Below are 21,411 nucleotides of genomic sequence, written 5' to 3' on the forward strand. Positions count from 1 at the left end.
CCAACCCCCTCACCTGTTGACTCTTTTGGTCTGGGTCTGACAACGGCTGCATTGTCCAGCTCATCTTCCCAAAGTCCTGCTCCCTCATTCCTTTCTCATACTTCTTGCAGCCACTTTCACCAACACGTTTCTCTGTTTTTGACATTTTAAGATGACTACCACCACTTTTGGAAGTACAAACTGTGTGGACGCATTCCTGCAGTTGCGGTGACTCTTGAATGGTCAGATGACGGAGACAAGAGTTCACCCTGAGTTGACCATCAGAGTGTGACCACTAACTGTCGCGCCACACATCAACCTAAATAAAAGGGAACCTGAGCTCAGGTGTGGCGCACAGGCAGAGAGAAAAAACTGAGATTGAATAACTAATATTTGTTAAAAGATTATATCATTTTTGAATTACAAGAGGGATGTGTAGTTTTCATACAACCATCAAACATTGATTTTACTTTAGAACCCGAATCACCATGACTGGTCTTTTCAAGAGGAAGATTAACAGGGAAACGTCACTTTGGTATTTGTCTAATATTAAAATTCCTCTAATTTTAATAGGCTTTTTTGTGGTGACCGACAATAGTTAGACATTAACCAAGGGGTTTTTATCTTAAAGAGCACATGACAACATAGCTCCAGATTGGTGACTCCGACGTGATCCAATGTGAAGATAAGCTGAATTATAAGTTTAGTCTACTTGTACACTAGTAACTTGGAAGCAAGGTACAACCCTTTGGTACAAGTCTAACTATTGTAGATCACTACAATATAACAATATGAACAACAACTCACCACTAAAGTACAAGGGTCTTTAAATTTTTCCAGGCCAAGGACCCTTAGACTGATGGACAGGTTGAGCAGGGACACTCTACTTATATCTCTGATTGATTGATTGAAACTCGTATTAGCAGATTGCACTGTGAAGTACATATTCCGTACAATTGACCACTAAATGGTAACACCCGAATAAGTTTTTCAACTTGTTTAAGTCGGGGTCCACTTAAATTGATTCATGATACCACTTAAATTGATTCATGATACAGATATATACTATTTTCATAATACAGTCATCACACAAGATAATCATCAGAGTATATACAATAAATTATTTACATTATTTACAATCCGGGGTGTGGGATATGGAGGGGGGGTTTAGGGGTTTCGCTGCTGTAAAACTGTGGTTTAAATTGAACTGGTCTTAAAAATACCTTGTTGTGCAATCCTGAGGTATTAAAATTATACATTATAGTGTCGCTAATAGCTAGCTGACAACTAGCGCGTTAACCGCTTGCTGAAAATTTCCGCATTCATCGCTAGCTGACACTTGGGATGTGAGCGATGAATGCGGAAATTTTGACAACTAGCGTGCTAATCGCAAGCTATCTTAAATGCTAACATTAATTACATCCATTTTTTTTTACTGCTAGTGCCTTTCGGGGTCGTGTGGGGTGCTGGAGTCTATCCAAGCTGCATTCGGACGGAAGACGGAGTACACCCTGGACAAGTCGCCACCTCATCGCAGGGCCAACACAGTTAGACAGACAACATTCACTCACATTCACAAACGAGGGCTATTTAGTGTTGCCAATCAACCTATCCCCAGGTGCATGTCTTTGGAGGTGGGAGGAAGCCGGAGTGCCCGGAGGCAACCCACGCAGTCACGGGGAGAACATGCAAACTCCACACAGAAAGACCCTGAGCCCGGGGATCGAACCCAGAACCTTCTTAATGTGTGGCACACGCACTAACCCCTGGCACACCGTGCTGCCCACATTAAATACAATAATATAATTCTTTATTCAAGTTTTTATTTAAAACTTGCAGTGGCCACGTCACTGTCATTTGTAAACTTCACTACAGTGTGTTGGAGCAATGTCAATGTGTATTTAAATTAGTGGGACAATTGCGTGGAGAATATAAAAAAAGTCTCATCAACCAAAAATATTACAACGCCCCTGCAGTACCTCTGCGGAGTCCCTGTGGGTCACGGATCCCCTGTTGAAGACCTATGCTCAAGTATCAATCCAATACTCAAACATACCCTAGGTATCAATACTATTGATATTTGGTTTGATCCGCCCACTCCTACTATGCAGCGCAACTCTATTGTCACTATTGTACAGTAGAGCTGCGCCATATAGATGCTATACAACATAAATGACATGCATTTAGCAGACAGTAGAGCGTTTAATACAATGGTGATATTGTAATAATGCATTTTGATGACGCATTTTTCTGTGTGCTGCAAATTTGACTGCGACAAGTGATCAAAAGCGTCCTCAACGCAATGTGGCAGCTAACGTCCCTCCACAGTGCAGCTTTTAAATCACTAATCCTCTCCTCCATGGAGAAAATAAACTATGTTTCTTACAAGTTAATGATCACTGGAGGACGAGGCATAGCTAAACATAATACACTACACAGTGGGGTACAAGAAGTCATGCTAACTGCTAAGCTAGAGTTTTTAAATGTAAACAGGGGTGAGCCGATCGATACAAATATAGATAGTAACGATAGCAAATATAGTATCAGTAAAGGGACAGTATCCAGAACAGTATCTTTTATTATAATGAAAAATGTTTTTGTCACTTTTGTTATTGTACACACTTGGGAAATGTTTGTTTATTTTGCACTTTTGACTTTACTATGAATTCTGTATGTAATAAAAGTGAATAAATTAATATAATTTTAGGTCATATTGCCCATCCTAACTGTAGAGTAGATGCAACACCCAAGTCTTTGTACCGGTCTTGTTAGTGGGTCCATTTTGTTTTTACTTAAGTCACATCAAGTGTCCACTTTTGTTCACCTGACAAGTTCCCTGCAATCCAGAGGAACATTTATTGTGTTCTAAGAAAAAGAGAGGAGTGGCTCTGGTTGGTTTAACAAATCTTGTACATATGTAGGAAAAAAAACAACTGGGAAAACATAAGCCTCTTATGAGTTGTTGTTCCCCCCCCCCCAGATATCAGCAACACAATACATTTCGGGGTCAAAATACAGTGCACTTCTTAAGAAGAAAGTGGCATGAAAGCATGACGTGACAGTACACATATGTATTAAGTGTCACGATTAAGCTAAATCAACATTTTAATTGTTGTATGACTCATAGAGCATCCAAATGTTATTATTTAGTCTCACCGCAGTAAAACCTCTTTTAAAACACATGATGATTTATTTTCATCTCCACAGGGGTGATCTAAACTCAGCTCATTGCTCGCTAATTGTAGCAACTGTGAGCTGGGATTTGGAGGATTTGAAGCTGCCAGCTTCTACCAAGAGAATGATGGGGCTTCTTTTGAATAAATACATTATTTTTTTATTGCTGAACACAAGGGGAAATGTATTTGTGAACTTTTTTTATGCCGTAACAATTAAGCATGTACGCTTAAATATTCTAGCAAGCATAAGGCTAATTAGATTGTTTCACACACGGAAAACAGGTCAGGGTTATTTGGAGCTGGAGTGTTAACACTTTCTTTTACCTCTTCATTTAGCACCTTCTCAGTGCTTAAGTTGGACGAATGGGCTAATTTCACTCCACATGTCATGCCAGTGAAATAATTGTTTTAATTAAAAAAATATTATATATATATATATATATATATATATATATATATATATATATATATATATATATATATATATATATATATATATATATGATTTTTGACTCTAAACCTGTATAATGATGGCTTTTAAAAGGATCTTGGTGATGACAATAAAAAGGATTAATGGTGTCATTTCTGTGAGTGCATGATGTCCTGATAAATCCTTCTTAAATATGTCCTTTCAACTTTATGGGGCAAAAGTAGATTTGGACATATAGCTACTTATTTATCTCTGGGCTCCTGCAAGGTTAAGATTGTAACATGAACCCTGCTTGTTGGATTCCTCAAAGTCACTGATGAAGGGAAAGCCAACTCTCTGTTCGATCCACTGGGCAACACTCAGTAGCTTCTTGTCTTGGAAGGCAGGGCCTATGAGCTGCAAACCAATGGGAAGCCCTCGTCTGGATAAAGCGGTTGGCAAAGAAACAGCTGGAAGACCTAAAGTGAGTTGAAGCAAAGTTCATGGAAAGGTAGCAACCGACACGCAAAGCAAGATTAAACAAAAAAACAGGGAAGACATGCACATTTGACACGGACATGTTCCTTTCTCTAACCTGCCATGTTTGCGGGCCCCGTAAAGACGTCTTCCTGCGAGCTGCGTGTTCGGTTGTCTTCTTGTATGAAGTCAGAATAGCGTGTGGCGTCCGAGAGAGTTGTGGGTGTCAGCAGTACGTCGACACCTGAGCCAAACACGCGCTTGAAGTCGTTTGCTATCAGCCGACGAACCTTTTGGGCTTTTACAAAGTAGTGCTCGTAGTTCCTGAAAGTCATGCCAAAGAAAAAAAGACAATGATAAACATAATTTTTTTATACTCTTAAAATGTTTTATTTTGAAAAAAAAAAAAAAGCTTTTAAATGTAAAACTGGCGATACAGTGCTTTTTTTTTTGTTATAATGGTATAAGGTCCAAAACATATTTTGCTATCGCATGTACTGAATTTACGAGAATCCAGACATAATCTTACATTCTTAAATTGCACTAATAATTCGATTTAATTTGCAATTTAACTAAGTAACCACAAAAGCAAATTAATAGATTAATCTGTGGACTTTTTAACAAAACAAGGAGTAGATTTTGAAGTTTTTTCCCCCCTCATTTAATACAATATATGCATTAGTTGAATGAAGCATATCAAGAAGGTACTCAATTTCTTGCCATATTCGCTTAAGCATTGCCTCATCAATGATTGCAATGGCACCAGTGATCTTTTGCTTCAACCGCTTGTGTTGATGTCAACGTCAACTCTACAGTTGCGCGATACAAATGTGGCTTATGATAAAGCTTTTAGTACTATCGTTATATTGGGATCAGGCATGTTGTTGACATTTTAGCTGTGTCTAGCAAATTTGATAGCGACAAGTAAATGAATGCGTCCTCATTGGACTGTAGCATTCTTGCTGGCGGCTAACCACTTCAATAATCCTCACCTCGATGGCGGCAAACAAACTGTGTTTCTTACAAGCATCATTATCACTGGAGGACGAGGAATAGCTAAACATGCTGACCACTAAGCCAGAGCTCCTATATGTAAACAGAGTGTGAATCGATACAAATACCGATAGTAACGATACCAAGTACAGTATCACTTTATGGCAGTACTACAATGCTTAAATCCATATTTTTTATCATCACAAACTCTTTTATGTTTTTGTTATTGTTTCCAAACTCAGGAAATAAGTCCCAGGACACATGGGGGCATAAAGGGGAAAAACCAAATGATTTAAATCCGAGCTGATAATAGAAAATAATTTAAATATTCAATTGATATTGTTACACGGCCATCCTCGGTTTTTGTGTATTATATTTGCATTTTTATATTTGCGATAACATTTTTTATCATTCAATGTTCTTGAAAATTTGAAGTATCAGCATTGGTGTGACCAATACTGTCCCTGTAACTACTACGGATTAATCTCTGGGCTCTGGCTGGGCTACTCAAGGACATTTACAGAGTTGTCCTGAGTATATTATTTTGATATCTTGGCTGTGTGCTTAGGGTTGTTGTCCAGTCTGATTTCAAGAGCGCTCTGGAGCAGATTTTTATCCAGGATGTCTCTGTACATTTCTGCATTCATCTTTCCCTCTATCAGGACTAGTATCCCAGTTCCTGCCACTGAAAAACCTCCCCAGAGCCTGATGCTGTCACCACCATGCTTCACTGTAAGGGTGGAATTGGCCCGATGGTGAGCGGTGGCTGGTTTCCTCCAAACATGATGCCTGGCTTTCATGCCAAAGAGTTTAATCTTTGTTTCATTAGACCAGATAATTTTGTTTCTCATGGTCTGAGAGTCTTTCAGATGCATTTTGGCAAACTTTTACAATGGAATGCCTTCCGTCTGGCCACTATACCATACAGGCCTGATTGGTGGATTGCTGCAGAGATGGTTGTCCTTCTGTAAGTGTCTTCTCTCTCCACAGAGGAATGATGTAGCTCAGACAGAGTGACCATACGGTGATCCCTGACTCGGGCCCTTCTTTACCGATCACTCAGTTTAGACGGCCAGCCAGCTCTATTGAGAGTCCTGATGGTCCCAAACTTCTTCCACTTATGGATAACGGAGGCCACTGTTGTTATTGGGACCTTCAAGGCAGAAGATATTTTTCTGCACCCTTCCCCAGATTTGTGCCTTGAGACTATCTTGTCTCGGAGGTGTACAGGCAATTCCTTTGACTTTGTTCTTGGTTTGTGCTCTGCCATGCACTGTCAAGTGTGGGACCTTAAATATGGACAGGTACAGTCGTGGTCAAAAGTTTACATACACTTGTGAAGGACATAATGTCATGGCTGTCTTGAGTTTCCAATAATTTCTACAACTCTTATTTTTTTGTGATAGACTGATTGGAGCACGTACTTGTTGGTCTCAAAAAACCTTCATGAAGTTTGGTTCTTTTAGGAATTTATTATGGGTCTACTGAAAATGTGACCAAATCTGCTGGGTCAAAAGTATACATACAGCAATGTTAATATTTGGTTAAATGTCCCTTGGCAAGTTTCATTGCAATACGGTGCTTTTTTGGTAGCCATCCACAAGCTTCTGGTTGAATTTTTGACCACTCCTCTTGACAAAATTAGTGCAGTTCAGCTACATTTGTTGGTTTTCTGACATGGACTTGTTACTTCAGCATTGTCCACATGTCAGGACTTTGGGAAGGCCATTCTAAAACCTTAATTTTAGACTGATTTAGCCATTCCTTTACCACTTTTGACGTGTGTTTGGGGTCATTGTCCTGTTGGAACACTCAACTGCGCCCAAGACCCAACCTCCGGGCTGATGATTTTAGGTTGTCCTGAAGAATTTGGAGGTAATCCTCCTTTTTCATTGTCACATTTACTCTCTGTAAAGCACCAGTTCCATTGACAGCAAAACAGGCCCAGAGAATAATACTACCACCACCATGCTTGACGGTAGGATTGGTGTTCCTGGGATTAAAGGCCTTACCTTTTCTCCTCCAAACATATTGCTGGGTATTGTGGCCAAACAGCTCAATTTTTGTTTCATCTGACATCACATGGTCAAAGATAAGACCTTCTGGAGGAAAGTTCTGTGGTCAAGTTAAACAAAAATTGTGCTGTTTGGCCGCAATACCTAGCAATATATTTCAAGCATGGTGGTGGTAGTATTATGCTCTGGGCCTGTTTTGCTGCCAATGGAACTGGTGCTTTACAGAGAGTAAATGGGACAATGAAAAAGCAGGAATACCTCCAAATTCTTCAGGACAACCTAAAATCATCGGCCCGGAGGTTTGGTCTTGGGCGCAGTTGGGTGTTCCAACAGGACAATGACCCCAAACACACGTCAAAAGTGGTAAAGGAATGGCTAAATCTGGCTAGAGTTAAGGTTTTAGAATGGCCTTCCCAAAGTCCTGACTTAAACGTGTGGACAATGCTGAAGAAACAAGTCCATGTCAGAAAACCAACAACTTTAGCTGAACGGCACCAATTTTGTCAAGAGGAGAGGTCTAAAATTCAACCAGAAGCTTGCCAGAAGCTTGTGGATGGCTACCAAAAGCGCATTATTGCAGTGAAACTTGCCAAGGGACATGTAACCAAATATTAACATTGCTGTATGTATACTTGTGACCCAGCAGATTTGGTCACATTTTCAGTAGACCCATAATAAATTCATAAAAGAACCAAACTTCATGAATGTTTATTGTGACCAACAAGTATGTGCTCCAATCACTCTATCACCAAAAATAAGAGTTGTATAAATTATTGGAAACTCAAGACAGCCATGACATTATGTTCTTTACAAGTGTATGTAAACTTTTGACCACGACTGTATGTACCTGGTACATGTGATTACTTAGTTTTTTTAATTTTCATGACATTTGCAAACGTCTCGAAAAACAGCGTTCTTCCATTATCATTATGGGGTATTGTGTGTAGAATCATTTGAAGGACAAAAATGAATTTATTACATTTTGGAATAAGGCTTTAACATAATAAAATATGGAAATAGTGAAGCGCTGTGGATACTTTCCAGATGCACTGTAAATTAGCAGGTAGATTATTAATAGTTTTGAGAAAATAATAAGGCAATTATATCTCTAAGGGTGGCGTGGCTCGGTTGATAGACCGGCCGTGCCAGCAACTTGAGGGTTCCAGGTTTGATTCCTGCTTCCGCCATCTTAGTTATAGCCGTTGTGTCCCTGGGCAAGACACTTTACCCAGGGACAAAACCAGTGCCACCCACACTGGTTTGAATGTACCTTAAAGATGGAGATAATGGGTTTCACTATGTAAAGCGCATTGAGTCACTAGAGAAAAAGCGCTATATAAATATACTTCACTTCACTAATACAATCGGAAATGACACAACTTAAATGCAAAATGGGAAATAACTGGAACAACTAAAAGTATATCAATAGCATTTTTTATCAGATTTGACTTCACTATTAGACTTTAAAAAAAAAAAAAGGAACTAAAAATTTTAGAAAAGGTCATTGTTATCTTACTGTTTGAGAAGGAAGTAGTTGCCGGATAATATTCTGCCTCTCACAACATCATTGAAGCCCTCATGTCGGGTGGTAGCATACATGGCCTCAGTCGAGTGGTCTATTTGGCTACGGTGACCTTAACAAAGGGGGATAGGAATATATATTTTCATCATCCTTGTCATCAACCATCTATCTACAGTATATGTATCTGACGCTACAGTGGAATTCCCCCAAAGCCTTTGAACGTAAAAGCAAAAAAAAACTAAACAAAAAAAACTAGTAACCAAATACAGATTCCCTGTACCATTCAATGTGTGTGGTGTATATAGTGTTTGCAAAAGAATTCAGTGGATGTTACAGCTTTTTATTTATTTGATAAATTAAATGATTGTCTTAAAATGATAAGCTTTTTTCAAAATAAAAAAGTAATTTAATGTGGAAGTTAAAACAGATTTTTACAAGTCATCAGGATGGCACATTTGGACATGGCAATTATATCTCAATTCTTCTTTGCAAAAGAGCTGTCAACAGCTCTTTTCAAGTCCCAAGCATGGTACAGTACTTACTTTTGCAAGGCACTGTACACCTTGTGATGGTTCTTACCGTACTGTAGGCCATCAAAACGGGCCATGTTAGACGCCACCTCAGCGCAGCACAGGACGTGGTAACACGGAATGGAATACTGGCTGTGAGCGAGGGACACTTGCTCCACCCGTGCGCCTGCTTTCTCCAACATGTCAGCGACACGGCTCCACTGCGCAACAATCTCCTCAGACAGGCCCGGAGCGTGAAACTCCTGGATCCAGACAGGAAGCACACAACATTATTAACAATTTTTAGTAAACTTTGCTCAACGGTGATCAACATCAAATTTCTGCAGAGATGATGATCCTTTTTAGGGTCACAGCAGAGGCTGGAGCCTATCAGTAGTGCAACGAGACATGCATGAAAGCCAGCTGCGTGAACCACTACACTGACCACACAACTCTACCATTATCATTGATGCCAGTGCTAACACAACACCCAAGATTGCCCAGGATGGTGCATCCATAGGTGATCATCGGTTACCATGGTAATAACTAAGATGCTATTCTCCTCGATAGCAGCCACCATACCATTATCAAAATTAAGTTAATGATTAAAATGAATTCAATTATTAATCAAATTAATTGCAATTATTTCAAGGAAAAACTAAACACTCTCCTATTCCTTCAATACTCGCTTTACTCTTGCTATATTATAGGAAATAGAATGTGTATACGTTAACTGTTGATTTAAATAACTCAAGTAGGTAGGCAAACATTTATTTTTGGCTGTACGACTACAGCTTGAGTAATTATAACAGTTTCACAATCCTCACGATTATTATGCATTGATTAATTTCTCAACCAAAATGTTATAACATCACAAATACATTCCGTAGAGATTTTGAGGTGTTATTTATAGATATCAGAAATAACAGTAATCAAATAATAACATAATAATAACAGTACAAAAAGTATCGATAATAAATAATTAATAATTGTATTATTGATGTTGGACTAATGTTAATTTTATTGATCCCTCTGGGAAAATGTTACCCATGTGGGTAATAAACTGAAGTGTTATTGTCCTCAACTGTCATCTGATCAATCCCTATTTATCAATGTTTAATAATCAAATGTTATTGTTATTTTATTTGATTGTAAGTGACACCTTCATAATTAAACCCTACAAGCAAATAATAAAAAAAGTTGACATTATTGTTAGGTATGAGAACAGTTGCTGAGATTTGTAGATTAAATGATGTGTGTATTAAAAGACCAAACTAACCTTTGGAATGCCAACACAGAGTTTTTTTACGTCCAAATCTTCAAGCATCTCCGTTGATGATAAGGCTGGAGAAACTGTTGTGGAGTCTCGTGTGTCAAGACCTTGGAGAATACCTGTGTGAGGCGTCAACAACTGTTTACTTTTAAAATGTATAAATACAATTTAAAAAACAAGTAAACAATGTTGCTATGTTAAACATTCATTACCTGTGACCATATTTGGCAACTTTGGTAAAGAATGGGAAGCCACTGATACTTAATACGCAATCATTTTATGTAATGGAAGAAAAGCATATTACACTGATAAATTATTATTCTAGCGACAATAACGACAAAATATTACAGGTTTCTTAACCTACATAGGACAATGGCAGCATCACTGGCAGTACGTGTCATAATGCCTGGAACATCAAAGGAGTTGACCAGCGGTATGAGTCCATATCTAGACAGCAGTCCGTAGGTGGGCTTCAACGCCACAACGCCACATAGCGCTCCTGGGTTACGGGTGGAACCCCCGGTGTCCGACCCTAAAGCGCTGCCAGGGCCACAGTATTACAAGCGCATTCACTTTTAATCGGAGTGGGCCAAGCAAAACCTCACAGGTAGCTGGTGAGAGAAGCCACAGCTGCAGCGCTTCCTCCTGAACTTCCGCCAGTGATGACCCAATCAGTGTCCGGTACAGCTCCTGTCCGCTCACAGTAGGGAGCAGCGTAGCTCCAGGGGTTCTTCACTGGTCCAAATGCACCGTCAGTGCTGCCTGAACTGTGAAACAAAGAGAAAATAACTGAAGGATGTACCGTATTTCTTCAAGTAGAGGCTAGAAAATGTACCGTACTTTATACAATCATGCTCGTACCCCATAGCAAACTCATCCATGTTGGTCTTCCCAATAAGAACAGCTCCTTGGTCCAAAAGCTTCTGCACCACTGTTGCATTGTATGGTGGAATATAGTCTTAAATAAATAGAATCACGACAACAAATGATATTCCGTAGCATTGAGTGATTAGACACAAAAACTACAGAGCATGCATTTGTTTACCTTTCAACATCCTTGAAGCGCATGTTGTCTTGATGTTCTTTGTGCTGAAGTTGTCTTTGACTGCAAACGGAACTCCATCCAGAGGGCCTTTAGGAGCACCTAAACACCCCAGATTGTTATTGTGAATATACAGGAGGATGTTTTGTGGTTACGACAAATTGTAACAAATTAATTGGTTCAAGGCTTGTTTGCGAGTTGTGTGTGTGTAAAAAGAAATACTTAGGAAGGACACGTGAAAGGACCTTTGCCTATAAGAATGAAAGTGATAACGTTTTTATTTCGGTTGCACTGACACTAAAAATGCATCATCACCATGATACTTATTCGTAAGCAGACGTACCTCTTGACAAAAGACCAAGGGGGTAGTACAGGTGAGAGGTTCAACAAACTTTGAGTTTAAACCCTGAAGTCTGAGTTGATTTACCCTTAAATAGGAAACTCTGAGTTTTGAGTTCTTGAACAGCTGACTTGAATTAGTAAAGTATGTTGATTCTGAGTTAATACCAAAATGAAAAGCCATGATCAATGGAGTATTGATTCTACAGACAAGGGACAGGCAAGGTAAAAGTGTTCATGTGTGTTTATGGTGAGTATGAACACTTTTAAAAAAAAGAAAAGTAATACAGTAAAATAATATTGGACTGAAATGAGATATTATTACAGCCAGAGAATGTATTGATTTTATGTTTGATCACATTTTTTTATAAGCCCACAGGTAAATAAGTATAACAATGATATGGACTATAATCAAATTTTAATTTAGATGCAATACCACCAGAATAAAACGCACACGGTGGCAGCTGAAAATAATATATTTATATTTAATTATATTTGACACGTAAAGTCAATGCAAATGCAAAGTAAATATCAATAAGTTGGTGGATATGTATTTTTTTCTTCTAACTAGGCACTTTCTGTTCAACCAATTTGTGCATCATATATATTTCTGAGATATACTTTTTGAAATAAGAATATTAAAAAGTTTCAGCTCTTGTTGGCAGGTTATCTTGTTTATTGAATTAACATAGCTCACATCTTACTGTAGTTCTATATACAATGATGAAAGACCAAAATATCTACTTTTAATTTAAGAGGATTTTTTAAATGTAATTATGACAAAGACATCTAAAATATAAATACAATAATATATATATACAGTCGTGGTCAAAAGTTTACATACACTTGAGAACATAATGTCATGGCTGTCTTGAGTTTCCAATAATTTCTACAACTCCTATTTTTTTGTGATAGAGTAATTGGAGCACATACTTGTTTGTCACAAAAAACATTTATGAAGTTTGGTTCTTTTATGAATTTATTATGGGTCTACTGAAAATGTGACCAAATCTGCTGGGTCAAAAGTATACAGTACATACAGCAATGTTAATATTTGGTTACATGTCCCTTGGCAAGTTTCACTGCAATAAGGCGCTTTTGGTAGCCATCCACAAGCTTTTGTTTGAATTTTTGACCACTCCTCTTGACAAAATTGGTGCAGTTCAGCTAAATTTGTTGGTTTCCTGACATGGACTTGTTTCTTCAGCATTGTCCACACGTTTAAGTCAGGACTTTGGAAAGGCCATTCTAAAACCGTAATTCTAGCCTGATTTAGCCATCCCTTTACCACTTTTGACATGTGTTTGGGGTCATTGTCCTGTTGGAACACCCAACTGCGCCAAAGACCCAACCTCCGGGCTGATGATTTGAGGTTGTCCTGAAGAATTTGGAGGTAATCCTGCTTTTTCATTGTCCCATTTACTCTCTGTAAAACATCAGTTCCATTGGCAGTAAAACAGGCCCAGTTGGGTGTTCCAACAGGACAATAACCCCCAAACACACGTCAAAAGTGGTAAAGAAATGGCTAAATCAGGCTAGAGTTAAGGTTTTAGAATGGCCTTCCCAAAGTCCTGACTTAAACATGTGGACAATGCTGAAGAAACAAGTCCATGTCAGAAAACCAACAAATGTAGCTAAACTGCACCAAATTTGTCAAGAGGAGTGGTCAAAAATTCAACCAGAAGCTTGCCAGAAGCTTGTTGATGGCTACCAAAAGCGCATTATTGCAGTGAAACTTGCCAAGGGACATGTAACCAAACATTAACATTGCTGTATGTACACTTTTGACCCAGCAGATTTGGTCACATTTTCAGTCGACCCATAATAGATTCATAAAAGAACCTAACTTCATGAATGTTTTTTGAGACAAACAAGTATGTACTCCAATCACTCTATCACAAAAAAATAAAAGTTGTAGAAATGATTGGAAACTCAAGACAGCCATGACATTATGTTATTTACAAGAGTATTTAAACTTTTGACCATGACTGTGTATATATATATACATATATATATATATATATATATATATATATATATATATATATGTATGTATGTATGTATGTATGTGTATATATATATATATATATATATATATATATGTATGTATGTATGTATGTATGTGTATATATATATATATATATATATATATATATATATATATATATATATATATATATATATATATAAAGAAAATATGTGTTTGTTTTTTTTTTAGCTAACAAGATAAAGCACATATTTTAGTTATCATAATTATAAATTAGTGCTGTCAAAATGTCTATATAATATTAGTTTTAAATTAGATTAATCACACTTTTGAATTGTTATTATTATTGCTTGCATGATTCAAATTACCTTAAAAAAGACCCCAATATTTGGAAACAAATGCAATTTGACTGACAGAATGTCATACAAGGATAAAAAAATGTTTTACTTAAAGTCACGTAATTTATTTGTTGAAAACTTAACAACAGTTTTATCCTAAATACAGAGAAACAGAGAAGTTGGTAAATTTTGACATCCAACCAGGAGATGGTGAGAAAAAAATGCTTGTTTGCAGCTACCTTTTTTAATTTTTTGGGGGGTGGATTATGATGAATTATTTATCTAAACGGGAAGATATTTATGACCACCCCATCAGTCGGCATCCCAGTGAGAGCAGACATTGTACAGTAAGTGATTGTTTTGTTATGTTCGTAGTTTGTATTTCTTGTTTAGCACTTAGCAGTATGATGCTCAGTGTTTCACTAAAGCGTAATCTGTTACGCACACAACTTCTAAAACTTGTACATCATTCTCCTTGTATTCAAGCACAAACATATAAGGTTCTGGATCATAATTTGTCCCAAATCATTGTTGTCTCACATAAGGTCTCCCATGATTTCAATATTTGTTGCTGAAGTAAACAGCAAACGTTGTGATTCGTCTGTTAAATTAATACGCTGTATGTTTCAAATGACCAAAATACGTAAATATTACAAACCCCGTTTCCATATGAGTTGGGAAATTGTGTTAGATGTAAATATAAACGGAATACAATGATTTGCAAATCATTTTCAACCCATATTCAGTTGAATATGCTACAAAGAGACAACATATTTGATGTTCAAACTGATAAACATTTTTTTTTTTTGCAAATAATCATTAACTTTAGAATTTGATGCCAGCAACACGTGCCAAAGAAGTTGGGAAAGGTGGCAATAAATACTGATAAAGTTGAGGAATGCTCATCAAACACTTATTTGGAACATCCCACAGGTGTGCAGGCTAATTGGGAACAGGTGGGTGCCATGATTGGGTATAAAAACAGCTTCCCAAAAAATGCTCAGTCTTTCACAAGAAAGGATGGGGCGAGGTACACCCCTTTGTCCACAACTGCGTGAGCAAATAGTCAAACAGTTTAAGAACAACGTTTCTCAAAGTGCAATTGCAAGAAATTTAGGGATTTCAACGTCTACGGTCCATAATATCATCAAAAGGTTCAGAGAATCTGGAGAAATCACTCAACGTAAGCGGCATGGCCGGAAACCAACATTGAATGACCGTGACCTTCGATCCCTCAGACGGCACTGTATGAAAAACCGACGTCAATCTCTAAAGGATATCACCACATGGGCTCAGGGACACTTCAGAAAACCACTGTCACTAAATACAGTTTGTCGCTACATCTGTAAGTGCAAGTTAAAGCTCTACTATGCAAAGCGAAAGCCATTTATCAACAACATCCAGAAACGCCGCCGGCTTCTCTGGGCCCAAGATCATCTAAGATGGACTGATGCAAAGTGGAAAAGTGATCTGTGGTCAAATTGTTTTTGGAAATATTCGACATTGTGTCATCCGGACCAAAGGGGAAGCGAACCATCCAGACTGTTATCGACGCAAAGTTCAAAAGCCAGCATCTGTGATGGTATGGGGGTGCATTAGTGCCCAAGACATGGGTAACTTACACATCTGTGAAGGCACCATTAATGCTGAAAGGTACATACAGGTTTTGGAACAACATATACTGCCATCTAAGCGCCGTCTTTTTCATGGACGCCCCTGCTTATTTCAGCAAGACAATGCCAAGCCACATTCAGCACGTGTTACAACAGCGTGGCTTCGTTAAAAAAAGAGTGCGGGTACTTTCCTGGTCCGCCTGCATTTCAGACCTGTCTCCCATCGAAAATGTTTGGTGCATTATGAAGCGTAAAATACGACAGCGGAGACCCCGGACTGTTGAACGACTGAAGCTCTACATAAAACAAGAATGGGAAAGAATTCCACTTTCAAAGCTTCAACAATTAGTTTCCTCAGTTCCCAAACGTTTATTGAGTGTTGTTAAAATAAAAGGTGATGTAACACAGTGGTGAACATGCCCTTTCCCAACTACTTTGGTACATGTTGCAGCCATGAAATTCTAAGTTAATTATTATTTGCAAAAAAAAAAAAAAAGTTTATGAGTTTGAACATCAAATATCTTGTCTTTGTAGTGCACTCAATTGAATATGGGTTGAAAAGGATTTGCAAATCATTGTATTCCGTTTAGATGTAAGCACAAGTTAACACTTGCAGGGCATTACTGCCTGACGCACCTCCGACAGTGCCATGTGGTGCTGGCTGCAGGGTCGTCAGCCGGGAGCCACCCTTCACGGATGTTTCGCTCCTTTAATCCCGGAACATCTCTGGGTGGTGGAGCAGCGACAGGGACGTCTCCCTGCCACCCCCTGCGGTCAGCTGGAGGATCCATAATGTACCCACATTCTAACCCCGGTGTTATTGCTGTTGTGTATATGGAATGAGTCCCAAGGGACTATGCATGGCAGGGACGTCCATCTCCCTGAGTCAAGCGTGGGCCTGACCGCATACCATAACATGGCAGCAGGGAAGCCTCCCTACTGCCCCTTGTCTACACGCCTTGCTTTCCCCACGCCTTGTCGTTTCTTCTGAGCCACAACCAGAAGCTCCCCTGTTCTGCCTCCTCTGCCAGGGCTTTGAGGGCCTTCTTTAGATTGGAGCCTTTGATCCCGAGGGACTTTAGGAGTCGCTGGGTGGACGCTCCAGTGTAGCCTCGACAGCCAACTTCTACTGGATAGGTGAAGGGCCTCCATCCTGCTTGTGCACACTCACTTGCCAGCTCTGAGTACTTGTCCCTCTTTCTTTCAAAGGCAGCCTCCATTCCCTCTTCCCATGGTACCGTTAATTCTACCATGATGACAGTTTTAGTAGAGGTGGACCACAGGACAATGTCTGGGCGTAACGAGGTTGTTGTGATCTCTTGAGGGAACTTCAACTGACGATCTAGATCAGCCCTCATGTTCCATTCTCCGCCAGCTGATAGGAGAGACTGGATGCTCTTGCTGCTGCTCTGAGGCTGGCCACCTTGCTTGACAAACTTAATCAACCGCTGAGCTGTTCCCGGACTGGCCCCATTTGCTTCCACTCTGCGTGCCTCCAGGATTTTAGCTAGCCTTCGCAGGACGCGGTCGTACCGCCATCCATACCGGCCCTGCGACAAAGCTACCTTGCAGCCAGAAAGAATGTGACGCAAGCTTGGGTTCTGGGAGTCACAGAGCTGGCAGGTCACCTCTGCCCCGTACCACACATGCAAGTTCCCGGGACTGGGGAGGGTATCGTACGTGGCCCTGATGAGGAAACTTAGCATCGCCTGGGGCATCTTCCACATGTCTGCCCACGTAACAACTCTGTTGACAATAGCCTCCCAATTGGTCCATCTCCCTTGCTGCTGTTGGCCCACAGCCTTGATCATATAGCTCTCTTCTTCCATCTTGACCACTTCTGAGATCACCAGATCTTTTCTTTCCTTCCTTGAGGCTTTGGACCACATCTTGGATGCTGCTCCCCATCCAAAGCCGGCTCTGCCAGACTGTATCTGTCCTACCATCTCCTGGTGTTTCAGTCGGACGATGGCCTGGTCTACTGTCTGCGTCGCATTCCACTTACGCCCTGTACAGACTTGGGTCTTGGTGTTACGGACAGACGGATCAGGTGAGTCTCTGAGCTCGAACACGAGCCTCACCTTCTCCTGTTTGTAGCCCAAGCTGATGGATTTCAGTGGCAGCTTCAGAATGGTTCTTCCAAACAGCGCCATGTTGGAAAGACATCTGGGAAGGCCCAGCCACTTGCGAATGTAGTTGTTGGCTTTTGAGTCCATCTTGAGGACTGTTGTGGAGGTGATGTCGCACAACTTCAAGGGCCACATCAGGCGATGGTATAAGGTGAACTGCTAACACCAGACCTTGAATTTCCCTGGAATATAGCTTTGGTCAATTGTGTTCAGGCCATCCTTCAGCTGAGAAGTGACAGAGGCAGCCATGTGCTTATCAGACATGTCAGCAGTGTAACGCCTTCCGAGGCTCCGCACAGGTTGGTCGACCACGCGTGGGATTAATTCACCATCCACTGAGAATGAGATGTTGTCATTCCTGGCTCCTTTCCGGATGGAGAGGCTGCGGGACTCGGCAGGTTTTATTTTCATCCGTGCCCATGCTACGAGCTCCCCGAGTCTTTTCAGGAGTCTGGAGGTACATGCAGCCGTCTGGAGGAGGATGGTAACATCATCCATGTAGCCCCGCAGCGCCGGGAGTCGCTGGCCTGACTCAGATCTCACTCCTCGGGCCATCTGTCTTCCACCGATAAGGATGATCTCGAAGGCTGTTATGAACAGTATTGGAGAGATAGAGCAACCCATTGCTATTCCCTTCTCTAACTGGTGCCAACCAGTTGAGATCTCCTGAGTCGTGTAGCAGACTTTGAAGTTGTTAAAGTAGTTTACTACCAGGCTTTGGATGCATGATGGAATGTGGAAGAAGTGGAGTGCAAAACTGATGAGTTGATGTGGAACCGATCCATAGGCATTGGCCAGATCCAACCAAACCACATGCAGGTCCGCTTTGTTGCGCTTGGCTGACTGGATTTGCTCCCAGATCATGACCGAGTGCTCCACGCAGCCAGGGAAGCCTGGAACGCCTGCCTTCTGACAACTGGTGTCGATGTAATTGTTTGCCAGAAGGTAGTTGGTCATCCGCTTCGCCACCACGGTGAAGAAAAGCTTCCCTTCCACATTCAGTAGGGCAATACCTCTGAACTGGTCGATGTTACAAGAGTTACTCTCTTTTGGGATAAAAGTTGTTATTGCTCTGCTTCACGATGATGGTATGGACTGGGTTTTCCAGGCAACGTCCATCAGCTTCCACAACAGCTTCAGGAGTCCAGGACAGTTTTTGAAAACCTTGTAAGGTACCCCGTTCGGTCCGGGTGCTGAAGCAGTTCTTGCACGCTCAACCACTTGCTTAACCTCAGCCCATCTCGGGGGGGTGGTGTCAAACTGCGAGGAAGGCTCAGGTGGGCGAGGTACGTGCCCCGGTGATCCGAGGGGGAGATCCTTTTGGCTATCACTGAGCTGGACTTTGATGTGTTCCTCCAACTCCTGCTCACTGGTCTGGAGTGTCCCGTTCTTCTTTTCCTCTAGCAGGCTTCGAGCATACTTGAAGGGGTCCCGGAAGAAGCTTGCCCTTGCTTTCTCCCTGCGGCTTCTGCGTTTCCTGATTCTTTCAGCTCTCCTCAGTTATGCGAGTCTTAATTTGATCTGGTCCCACAGGTTCTTCAGGCCGACTTTCTCCTGGTCATTGGCTTTCCTCCACTGCTTGCGTAAGAGGCGGCGTTCCTTTACGAGCTGGAGGATTTCCCTCTCCCGTCTCCCGCTCTGTTTGGGAACGATCTTCCTCTGTGGCATCAATCCAAAACGCTCTTTCCCTTCTTCGTAGATGATGTCTCCCATAATGTTTAGTTTGGAAGTTACACTGCCTCTTAGCGCACTTTGGAGGGTGGTGCATAAGTTAAAATCGAAGCTGCTCCAGGAGTCTTTGTCGTTGGCTTTTGGCCACTTCACTTTGGCTTTCCGGATAAGCTTCTCTGATGTTCCTCTTGTGGGTTCTTTACTTGGTGTTTCACTGTGCTGTGGGCTGTGCTGTTGTTGCTGCACATCCTGCAGGGAAGGCTGGTCCTCCTCTCTCTCACCAGTTGCAATGGTGGGATCAATAGCACTGTGGTGCTCAACCTGGCTAAGATTCCTCCTTGTCTGATCTGCTTCTGCAGTGCAAGCTTGCATCTGGTTGTGGCCACCGCCGCATTTTGCCTTTCCCTGGTGTATTTGCAGGCCCCGGTAGGTTGTTTCCTTGGCCCACCCACAGCCACATTCTCTGAGGATCCTCTGCTCGTTCGTCATTGTCGTGCCAGTCGTTTCCGTGTAATCCGTCCTGATTGGTCCATCTTTCATCCCGCCTCTCGGTGGACCGCCGGGCTGTTTCTTCCTTAAATTGCTTGTAGTTAGGTTAGGGGGTCCATGGAGCTTGCTTCACAGACATGTGGAAAAGGGTAACTAGCCCCTCCACCTCTGGTGCAGTCTTTCCTGCTGCCAGCCAGTCTTCCCTGGCAGCCCACCAGTCTTTTCCTGGATGCCAACTGCTCTGTTCACAGTAGTCACTGGAAAGCCAGTTAAGATAGATGTAAGCACAAGTTAACACTTGCAGGGCATTACTGCCTGACGCACCTCCGACAGTGCCATGTGGTGCTGGCTGCAGGGTCGTCAGCCCTCGGGAGCCACCCTTCACGGATGTTTCGCTCCTTTAATCCCGGAACATCTCTGGGTGGTGGAGCAGCGACAGGGACGTCTCCCTGCCACCCCCTGCAGCCAGCTGGAGGATCCATAATGTACCCACATTCTAACCCGGGTGTTATTGCTGTTGTGTATATGGAATGAATTATATTTACATCTAACACAATTTCCCAACTCATATGGAAACGGGGTTTGTACATGTTATGAATGTGCCTGTTACTACAATATATATATAATTAATGCGTGTATATAAAATGTTGGAGGTTTTTTACTTATAGGCTGAATGGAGTGCATTACCTCCATTGTTAGCTGACTTTTGCTAGCGTTTATTTACGAGTTAGTACACAGAAATAACATACTGTATCTGTGCTTGTCTCACATAAGCATTGTGAAAGAAAGGCAAACTTCCACAAAAAAAAAGTGCAGTTCCCCATTAACCTGCTTTTTGGAATACTCCCAGGTGTGTGATACACACAGATTTCCAAACAGACGACACTTCACCTTGTAGGAGTCTGGTCTCTGCTTGTTGAGCCTGCTTCAGTGCTTGCTCCTCAGTAACTGTGATGTAAGCATTTAGATGTTTGGTTTGCTTCAGCCGATTCAGACACTTCCTACACAACTCAGTGGGAGAAATGTTTCCTTCTCTGAGTGCCACGGAAATCTAGAAAAAAACATGTACACCCGAAATTAGTGCACTGTAATATTGATTTAACAAATTAATAACATTATACTAAATGTATAATGTAATTGTTACAAAAAAAATGGACCAACAGAAATGAACACATTTAAAGTCATAGCTTCTGACAACATGAGTGTAGCTACATTCATGGGCATACAAACACAGCGTAATTCAAACATATATTAGCATTTGAAATAAAGCCACACTAACCTCTCGCAAAGTGAGGTTGAGCATATTTGCGACACTTGAATGAATAAACGGTCAAATCAACAACCTTCATAAGACGTGCGGCGGGAACAGAGCGCGGCCATGTTTATTTGGAAAACCCTGCAGTGTAACAAAGCCGCGTTCCATTGGCTAACGACTGAGCAAACTTGGCTG

General features: G+C 41.0%; 1 protein-coding gene across 1 annotated transcript; it reads right to left on the bottom strand.

The window, feature by feature from the left end:
- Positions 1-1,787: 1,787 nt before the first annotated feature.
- qrsl1 (glutaminyl-tRNA amidotransferase subunit QRSL1) lies at positions 1,788-21,403 on the bottom strand. Its single transcript, XM_062041785.1, has 11 exons — positions 21,241-21,403; positions 20,853-21,012; positions 11,399-11,497; positions 11,215-11,311; positions 10,959-11,120; positions 10,718-10,893; positions 10,360-10,472; positions 9,151-9,343; positions 8,566-8,683; positions 4,160-4,365; positions 1,788-4,043 (listed from the first exon to the last, which is right to left on the bottom strand). Exons 1-11 carry the CDS (start codon positions 21,262-21,264, stop codon positions 3,832-3,834), a joined length of 1,560 nt encoding a protein of 519 aa, XP_061897769.1. The 5' UTR covers positions 21,265-21,403; the 3' UTR covers positions 1,788-3,831.
- Between the last annotated feature and the right edge of the window lie 8 nt (positions 21,404-21,411).

This window comes from Entelurus aequoreus, linkage group LG03, assembly GCF_033978785.1.
Source record: "Entelurus aequoreus isolate RoL-2023_Sb linkage group LG03, RoL_Eaeq_v1.1, whole genome shotgun sequence".
NCBI lineage: Eukaryota > Metazoa > Chordata > Actinopteri > Syngnathiformes > Syngnathidae > Entelurus > Entelurus aequoreus.

Excerpts from the sequence above, each read along its gene's own strand:
- qrsl1 (XM_062041785.1), bottom strand. The coding sequence starts at position 21,264 with ATGCTCAACCTCACTTTGCGAGAG. Across the intron at positions 10,894-10,958 it reads GCTTCTCTCACCAGCTACCT|CGCTTTAGGGTCGGACACCG; the intron begins GTGAGGTTTTGC and ends TGGCCCTGGCAG. Across the intron at positions 9,344-10,359 it reads TCTGTGTTGGCATTCCAAAG|GAGTTTCACGCTCCGGGCCT; the intron begins GTTAGTTTGGTC and ends GTCTGGATCCAG.